The 10,153-nt window shown below is 41.6% G+C and overlaps 1 protein-coding gene across 1 annotated transcript; it reads right to left on the bottom strand.

The window, feature by feature from the left end:
- Nucleotides 1–3,127: 3,127 nt before the first annotated feature.
- On the bottom strand, nt 3,128–6,114 carry LOC125514433. Its single transcript, XM_048679761.1, has 2 exons — nt 4,729–6,114; nt 3,128–3,396 (listed from the first exon to the last, which is right to left on the bottom strand). The coding sequence occupies exons 1-2, from the start codon at nt 6,021–6,023 to the stop codon at nt 3,360–3,362; spliced, it is 1,332 nt and encodes a 443-aa protein (XP_048535718.1). The 5' UTR covers nt 6,024–6,114; the 3' UTR covers nt 3,128–3,359.
- Nucleotides 6,115–10,153: the final 4,039 nt, after the last annotated feature.

Genomic DNA, 10,153 nt, shown 5'->3' with positions numbered 1-10,153 from the left:
CATGTCAGAAATGGATCCTGTATTGGCTCACTTACATGTGAATTATGGGATTGGAGGGGGTATACAAATGGCCTTTTTGTGTGCCAAATGCTAGTTGCATGAGGCACAGTTTGATCTGGGAATGAAATGGTCGTCACCATGTGGTTCGATGAGTGGCGTGAGGGTGGATTAAGCTTGCCATTTCTGTTTTCTAGTGCTCTTTGCATATAATTTTATCTCAACTGCATGACACCAGAGCTCAAAGGCTGTAACTTTGTTATTGGTTTTTAATTTACTTATTCGTTCTATGGAGTACTGGTGGATGTACTATCGTTGGCAGGGAATGTAGATGTGTCTGTCGTCTAATTGGAGACCATGATAAATGAAGAGGCACAAAAGTGTGGAAATTGACTGCTATGCTTGCCTAACATCAGTTACATCTTGGAGAGTCTAGCACCTTGTGGGAGCATTCATGTAATCATGTTTACACATTTTTTTGTCAAAAGGCACAACATTCTTATTTTGGATTTTGATTCGTCACAGGCTGTATATGGTTTATGGTTTATAGGGACACAATGTTGATGGGTTAGTTCAGGGTGATTTTGGAAGTTTTGAATTAGTGGTTGCAATAGTCATTGTGTTATTACTTATTAGGGCAACTCCAACACAAATCAGACTGGATTATAAGTTGATTTATATTTTAAGTAGATTTTTAATTAGTCAATTCACTGATTCACTTGCTACCGTTGTCTTGCTTACGGAGTCAATTGAATCTGAATGAACAAATTCTAAATTACTCAAAAGCTTTGTTGCACAGCACGACTAATAGTTAAACGCGGTCACAATAATATTTACTTGTATATCTGTCATTCCGTTATCTAGTGATACTGAAAAAGTGTTAGTGGGGCTGTGGTGTAGCAGGATTTTTTTTGTATTTGGTTTTTTGCACTTCAGTATTGCAGTAAGAATATTTGTTTTCAGTAGTTAGTTAATTCACTTTATTTCAGTAATAATATATCAGCACTTTGCTTCTTTTTTTCCTGCAGCAAGCATGTCTTGGATTCTCCTGCTGCTCCACCTACTCGTACTGCTGCTTCAACCAAGTGAACATAAACACTGCAGAAACAATATATGACTGTCCTGCATGTAACACTTCATTATCATGGCTTTAGTGGACATGTCTATGATTGTGATTTGCAGTGGTGTATTTTGCTTGGCAAGTGCCAAGATGTCTTTGTGGCAGGATATATGAGATATTGTGCCTTAAGAGGTGGGTGAGGTGTGAGAGTTGTAAACACCTCTGGTGGACTCGGCTTCTTTACCCATTCTTCTTTAATATATGATACGCACATTCATGCGTATTCTAGCGAAAATTTGTGCCTTAAGCTATGCTATTGAAAGTGTATTATAGCCTGACTTGTGTTCAATGATTGTGTCCCTTGATGCTATGTTCTGAGATGGGGATTATAAGTGGCCTGGTGCCTCTGAGGAAATCTATGTTCGTTTTGTCAAATGAACTGTAGATGCCAAAATGAACATGGCTGGTCCATCCACCCCCTTTAACTAATACTGATGAGAAATTAATAACTCAGTGGTAAAGCCACCTGTTCCTGAGACCAGGGATGTAAATGGTCGAGTGACAAGTTCTCATTGTTTGTTTGGGTCAGGGAGATTTGCATGAATAATGTAATGGAAATCATGTGAGAAAAGGCTGCTGTTAAGGTACGCCATTTCTTTTGATATAACTGTGCCTCCAGCCCTCCACTGTGTATGCTCATCTTACTGCATTGTGTAATTCAAATTGTTTATCACAACCTGTCAGCTCTCTGTTTAGCTGTGCTGGTAGGTTACTCACCTTCTTGGAACCCAAATTTGAACTAAAACCACGTCACTTATTCCGAGCGGATGAAGTATTTTATATGGAATGCATGGTATCACAGTTTCAAATTTCCTATATCGTCTGCTTGTTGATAATGTGTTTTGTAGTTTAGATTTCTGAAGTTAATTATATCTTGCATGGAACACAGACAGTAATAACAATCTTCATTGCTTTGTGTGTGCCATTCTCTGCTACTGATAATATGATTTTTTTTTACGCTGGTAGTAGGTAATGTGCTTAATTTGCTTCCTAATGACTTGGATCTGATCTTTTTGGGAGTTCGTTTTAGTTTTTAGAGCTTCAGAGATTATGTATATCTCGTCTTTTCAACAGTGGTGTGTTTGATTTTTATTAGTTGCGGCCTGCCGGAAAATTCGAATCTGCCTTGCTAATTTGTTGGTAGTGCCTTTCTTCTTGCTACTTCTGGTATGGAAGGCCAAATTGTTCTTCGAGCTCATCTGCACCTGCGCTCACGAAAAAAATCAAAATAAATACTAGAAAAATTCAAAAAATTCTAATTTTTTTTTTGGTGGTAGACAATTTGATGCGTAAGGTAAGCTCCAATTTTCAAAACATTTGGACTTCTGTGCAGCTCTCAGCAAAAAGACAAATGAGAGCTGCACAGAAGTCCAAATGTTTTGAAAATTGGAGCATACCTTACGCATCAAATTGTCTACCATCCAAATATTTTTTGGAATTTTTGAATTTTTCTAAATTTTTTATGATTTTTTTTGACCGGGTGCAGATGCACCCGGGCACCGAAACGCCGCTCTCCTGCCGGAAAATTCGAATCTGCCTTGCTAATTTGCTGGTAGTGCCTTTCTTCTTGCTACTTCTGGTATGGAAGGCCAAATTGTTCTTCCTTGCTTTACAAAGCAAACGATCTATTTCCTGCTTGTCCCGGCGGAGGTTGTTGAGCTGTTCAAGTTATTGATATTGTTCCTGTTAGCCTGTTATTGATATTGTTCCCGGCGGAGATTAGCAATGGAGTGATAATAGGAGTTAGCTTGTTCCTGTTAGCCTCGTCAGTCAATCTGATGGGAACCAATGATCCTATCACTCTTAGTGGTTGTTTGGATATCAATAATTATACAAGAGACTTTAGAAAGCCAGTTCGTTAAGGATTTTTGGGAAAACCAGAAGGTCAAGGAAGCCAAAATGTCACAACATGAAATTTAGCACCCCCACTGTCTTACCCCATACAGTTTCACGGGAAGCTTAAAGGAAATCAGATAGTCACTGTTAAAATTACCGGTAACATCACAATCATCAGGAAAAAAGATTTACCATGATAAACCACATAACAGAAGTCTTCACATTTCGCACCCACAGTAAGTTTTGGCAGTTATTAACCAAGATACAACATCACATGCTACTACAAGTTCATTGGAGATATCATACTATTAATAAACTAGTGCATCAGATAGCTAGTGTTTTTTTTTCATGATCGTAATATTACGATGCAGGATGTCTAGACATTGACGATAATTGGCTGCCTGATTTAATCCTGGCGTCTTGTTTGCACCTTCCGCTTGAAGCTATTAAAACAAAAAAGGAATAGCTGAAATATAATTGCTGAAATAAAGCGAATTACTGAAATATAATTATCATTTAAAGCAAACAACTGATACAAAGCCCAAGTCTAAAATTCAGAGAGGAAGAGTGAAGCCATAAATTTGGTCACTTTCCATTCCTGTTGGGTTATGTGTTTTTCCGAAGATGCGGAAGGCCTGTAGTATCAAAATGACATATAACTAATTTGTTGCAGCAAAAGAATACAAATACAAAATAATTGCAATTTCCCCAAAGCCATCCTAACAATCCATAATTCAGCATTCTATATAAATGAACGGAAGATACTGATGCAAGTGAATATAGTTGTGACCTCGTTTGGCTAAGAATTATGCTGTGCTCCAGAGCTTTTGAGTTGTTTCATCTGAGACTTGGTTTCTTCAAATTCAGTTGACTCCATTAGCAAGACAAGGTTAGCAAGTGATTCGGTGAATCCTAAGCTATAGTCTGCCACTAAACTTAAGCTATATTTAATACTCCCTCCGTTCCTAAATATAAGTCTTTCTAGAGATTCCAAAAGGGACTACATACGGAGCAAAATGAGTGAATCTACACTTAAAAATATATCTATATACATCCTTATGTAGTCTCTATTAGAATCTCTAGAAAGACTTATATTTAGGAACGGATGGAGTATAATATGTTTTGGATATTTCAATATGGACTACATTCGGACCAAAATGAATGAACAAACACACTAAAACGTGTCCATATACATCTGATTCAGAAAAAAGTTAGAAGATCTTATATTTGTGAATGGAGGGAGTAGGATCCAATTCTACATATTAATGTCATACATTGATAATTTTACATTCATTTTTTTTAAGTAATGTTTGAGGTTAGCATAAACTTGATGTTGCATCATCATGTGTTTACTTCTAAAATGCCTGGCATGATTGCATCCTAAACTTCCAGATTAATATGACAGTTGATTTTGCTACTAAACACCAAAGCAAACATGTACTCAGTGGATTCGGTTATCCAAGAGTTCCGTGATCACTTTCTCCCTACCATCAGAACAGCGATTCTAGTTCAATCTATCCAAATGCGGAACATGGTATGCAAGGTGGAAGCAACTGTAAAAGCAACAGCCAAGAAATGTATATTGTCAACCTAGTGTTGTTAGCCGCTAAGTGCTATAGCAAATTTCACTTCAACTTAAAAGGTCAAGTTATGCCACGCCAGGTTAACATCAGGAACCACCACAGGGGTCAAGTTAAGCTAGGTTAACATGAGGAACCACCACAGGGCTACACACTGTACACCACATAAGTCATTAAATTGCGAGAACAACATACCTGGAGCGATTGAAGAATTTTGGAAGCCTGGAGGAAATAAATGGCTGGAGAAGATGGGACTTTCGTCTGACCATATCCGCGTCTTTGCCCAGGAGGTCTTCATTACCCTTAATGTAAGGATGACTCGACACCATTTCCTTGGCTTTCATATCAACAGTAACCACAGAAACGTTGTCGATTCCATCCGCCATTTTCTTAGATAGCAGAAAGTGCACCATGTTTGGATTGTCCATACTCACAAGAGGGAACGTCAGAGCTTGAGATGGAGAGGTTTCGAGAGAGTCCAATTCAGAAGATTTGACGACGAATTTTTTCCAAGTCAAGGTGCCACAGCTGCTTGTCATCAAAGCATAGCGGTTGATAGTGAAACCAGTATCAGGGCTCATTGGGCCAACATGCTTACCATCCTCACGGACGACATCAATGAAGTTGAGCTCCTGGCCACCTTTGGTGATGCACACAGAACGGTGCATATCATGAAATGGGCGTACTTCATAACCAGGATTTCGGTTACAAATAGGCAATTGAAGGTAAGAGATGGCAGGCCTTTCCTGGAAGACATCACAGAATAGCATACCTCCGCTGCAGAAGTCGACCCAGTACAGAGCAGTCTTGAAAGGGATGACTGTGTCAGTTTTCCAATAGATCAAGTCAGATGATTCGGAGAACTTGCACTGGATCGGTAGCTGCTGCTCAACCTCCCACTTGTGATCACAGTTGTGTACACTGGAGCGAAGCACGCACAGGTCAGCTTGCATACCGGCTACTAGATTGGGTCTACTTAAGCTCAGCTGTGCCACGGCGAACTCTTCATCACCACGGCACAAGATACCGACAGTGTGAGGATGAAATGAGCGCTGTGTAGTTATCACCTTGTCCTTGTTCCCACGCACGACCAACGGTTCCGTACACATCGGGATCTTGTGGAGCATCAGTGACGGCTGAGACGGCGAGGTGGAGGCTCTGCAGATGAAGTGTTCCTGCGGATAAACTGGGGACTTGTACGTGTTCACAGTCCCGGGGCTGGAGGTGAGGCTGATCAGGAGGAGGTTGTCGTGCGCCGCCACGAGATCGCACGAAGAGCCATTCATTGGATCTAGCAGAGGCGGCCACTTCAGGTAGAGGCGGGAGATCTCCGGGGGGCTGAGGACGCGGAAAGCAACGGTGAAGGGGGTGGACCCGGCGATGTGGCTGGCCGAGAAGGAATAGCTGCGGTCTTCGATGGAGGACTCGGCGGGATCCCTGCGGAAGACGAAGCGGTCGAGCATCATCCAGATGGGGTCGGCGGCGGCCATGGCTTTTGCAGTGTTACTCTAGGGTTTGGGTGGTGGCTGCCTGAGGGAAGTGGGATCGAGCAAAGGGGATCGCGATGTTGCAAAGGGCGCCGCCCCTATGTCTCCCTTCACGCGAGACAGGTTTTTTTTATTTTTGAGGCTTCACGCGAGACAGCTCGAGATGGGCCAGCCCAGGTGAGCCGGAGGCCACAACCTTTTTTTTATGTTCTTTTTCTTCTTCACATTTTTGTTTTCATTTTTTATTTCTTTTTTACACTTTCAAACATTCTAAACATATATATTACGAAAAATGCTTTTTAAAATTTTAATCACACATTTGAATCTTTTTAAATGTGTATAGAGAAAATGTTGGCCATGTATACGAAAAATATACAATGTGTTTGAAAAAAGTTGACATGTATTTAAGAAGATGTCAATAAAGCTTTTGAAAAAACTGACCATGTGTTCAACAAAATGTTAAACTTGTGTTTGAAAAATGATACATGTGTATAGAAAAAATGTTGACCATATAAAAAATGTTGAACTTCTATTTGAATTTTTTTAAATGTGTATAGAAAAAATGTTGAGCATGTATTAAAAATGTTAAATTTGTACCTAAAAAAATTCAAATGTGTATAGAAAAATGTTGATCATGTATTTTAAAAAATACTAAACTTGTATGTGAAGAAATGTTAAAATTTTATTTGAAAAATATTAAATGTGTACAGAAAAACTTTGATCAATTTTTTTTAGGAAAAGTTGCTGCCTTTTATTAAGTAGTTCACGACTAATTCAGCCACGATAACGTCACGAATACAATCCGAGGAAATAGAAAACCAAGTCTTACACATTTTATCCACGCAGCCAACTCTAGCTAGATTGTGCATCGCAATATTAGCGGAGCGTTTAGCCCAACACCACCTTAAACTCATCCAGCGCGGTGAGTAGCTCTTTGATCTGATGACCCTGCGTTCTCCAATATCTAAAGCTAGCTCCAGAGAGAGGCGGGCAATATATTTCAACACCCTCTCTCACGTCTAGATTATTTTAGTCCTTAGACGTGAGATCGGTGCAGGCCTCAGAATCATTTTATTTAATACTGTATTGACAGGGTCTTGAACTCAAGACATTTTGGCTCAGATATCATATTGAATTCATGCTCCAGCCAGTTGCTCCAAAAGTCCGAACTGATGAAGAGAGACGGGCAATATATTTCAACAAGACCCATCGCCATTCGCCGTCGCCCCATCGATGTTCAACTTGAGCCATCCTTGGACAGGAGGTCGCCAAGACTCCATTTGCTTCACTCCTGTGTGTTGACCGGTGGTGCACGTGCGTTAGCCCACTCCTCTAGCAGTCTCCAGACACACTTGACCAAAGAACGAGCATCCTCAGCAGCCTTCCCATCTCTTGTAGCATTCCGTGCAAGCCACATGTGATATAACATCATAATCATCACACTCTTGTCAGCCTCGCAAGCCAAACCAAACTAGTCCAGTAACCACCTCTTGAGCGATTCTTGTGACGAGATGAAATGGCAACAGTACCGAGGCGTAGGGCGGACAAGCTACAGTACCGAGCGGCCGGCCAGACCTGTGCCCGGTGACCCCGGCGCAACCCGCGTCCAGCGCACTCGGTAGGACCCGCACCCGGCGGCCCGACAGCCCCACTGCTGGCTCCTAAACATGACACCAGGACCCCGCGCCCATGTAACTTTACCAATGTAACCCTGGGGGGCGGCCTATAAGACCCCCCAGGAGCCCTCCATGTAGAGGGTCAGATGATAATTAGAACACACATCGACTCACACACACTCATAGGAGAGGCAAGAACTGAGGCCTGGCCCTTTCTTCCTCATTCGCCCAAACAGCTCCAGGAGCACCACTGTAACCATAGTACATATCATACCATTTCGGCAGGAATAGGGGTGTTACCTCCCTCGAAGGGCCCCGAACCTGGGTACGCCTCGTGTCCTGCACTTGCGCGTGCCAACCACACTTCTGGAACCCACCAGCGTCCTTAGTAGCTCCCCACTTTTAGCCATCTTATGGCATCTGTCGTGAGATCACCACGACATTCTTGGAAGCAAGATGCAGTCTTCGTTGACTTTCAGTTGCTAGTTTAGCTCCTTCAATGGGAATAACATGAGAATAAATGGATGGATCTATCCCCTTCACATCTTTCATTGAGTAGACCAAAGCCCTTCGGTGCTTGCTTAACACCGTCAATAGCTTCTCTTTTTCTTTTCCTGAAAGGTTAGCATTAACAATAATAGGAAACCACTCGGCGCCATCCATAAACTCATACCTTAGCCCTTTAGGTAATGGTTTAAGAATAGGAGAAGGTAGTTCTTCATCTCCTTTTCTTTCTAGCACCTCGTACACTTTATTTAAACATGGGCAAACTATGGGAGTAGCATCCATTATCATTTAAATCTCCTCCTTTTCTTCTTCTTCAATTAAAGACTCGGGTCTTACCAGGACCCTTTCAACTTCATCTTCCGGAGTTTGGAGATGAATCTTAGTTAGTTGGTTTAATTTTTGCCCTTCCTTATCTTGAGGTTCTTCTTGATATGGTTTGCCAAAGACGAAAGAAAATGGAACTTTAATCATCTCAACCCTCCCCCCTATTTCATAGAAATGGTTTTCTTTTTTATATAAGCTCCTGCAACATTCAGAAAAGAAGTTCCAAAAACAATAGGACAATCACTGGTACAACGAGGTGCTATACATACGGTTTTTAACCCCTTTCCGCGACGACATTTGAAACCGTCGCCTAGTGAGTGTGGGCTGTAAGTGCATCTAGTGCCCCTTAGTGATTTTGGTGTATTGAAGACTTATAGGTTAATGGATTGATGCGTTTGTGAGTGTACACAGGTCTATAAGTCTATGAGGAGTTTGATATTTACAGAGAAAGTCGACCCCTAAAAATGAAGTTCTTCAACTGAAGACTTTGGATTTGTGAAGACTTTCTGAAGACTTTGAAAGTGAAGACATTGGTGTGACCATGAAGACTTGGTATTCATTCGAGGAACATGAAGCGTGAAGACTTTTGTTTTCGTAGTTTCATTTTCTCTTTCTTGAGTCATAGGAAACACCGTATGGTTAAAGGGGATCGAGGAAATACTAAGGAAAAGTTTCCAAGTGATACTCAACTAAAATCCTACACCTACCAATCCTTTCGAGTGAAGCCATTGGAAATCTCATGCAGTTCAGTCAATTTCTTCAGTGACAGAGACGAAGTTCTTCTGGTCTCTGAGGAATTTGTTCTGACTGAGGAGTTAGGAATTCGCCAGTGCGGATTACCTACAAGTGAGGAACATGATAGCCCTGAGGAATTTGATAGTCAAATTTCCGACCGTTGATGTGCTACGCACCAGCTGTCCCAAAATATCCTTCCACCTAACGGTCATATCATTGAAGGGCATTTATGTCTTATCATGTCGGGCTACTTCCTAGGCTATAAATAGCTGCCCCCTACAACCACTAGCTAGTTGGCTGCTCCGAGAGAAACTGACACTTGTCATTTGAGAGCATCCCATCCTCTGAGGACTTTGAGCAAAAATCATCAAGTGAGGAAAACCCAAACCCAAACACCTACAAACCCAAAGTGATTGAGCATCACTGAAGAGATTGATCCTGCGTGGATCCGACGCTTGTTACCTTTGAAGACTGTGCATCTTCCAGACGGTTACATGTCATGGTCTAGAGCATCCAAGAGGAAATTTTGGATCACCGAGTGACCAAGTCTGTGAAGGTTTGGAAGTCACCTGAAGACTTACCACGAGTAATTAGGCGAGGTCTGTGTGACCTTAGCTCAAGGGGAATACAACGAGGACTGAGTGTCCTGGATGTGTTTAGGACTGGGTGTCCGGGACTATGTGTCCTCAGGTTTGAATACCTAGCTGCCCTAACCAGACGTACAACTGTCACAGCAGTTGGAACTGGTCTACCAAATCATTGTCTTCACCGAGCTAACTGGTTCCATTTCCTCAACCCTTCCATTTCCTCATTTCTGTGTTGTGTGCTTGTTCATATCTGTTTGAAGACCTTGACTGAAGACTTTCTCAATTTCCTCAGTTCAATTTCTTCAGTCTGTTTGTCTTCATCCTGTTTATCCTGTGTTTACACTTTCTGTACTCTGTGCTTGTT

The sequence above is a fragment of the Triticum urartu genome, chromosome 6 (assembly GCF_003073215.2).
Source record: "Triticum urartu cultivar G1812 chromosome 6, Tu2.1, whole genome shotgun sequence".
Taxonomy (NCBI): domain Eukaryota; kingdom Viridiplantae; phylum Streptophyta; class Magnoliopsida; order Poales; family Poaceae; genus Triticum; species Triticum urartu.
This window is presented reverse-complemented; position numbering and strand designations above follow the sequence as displayed.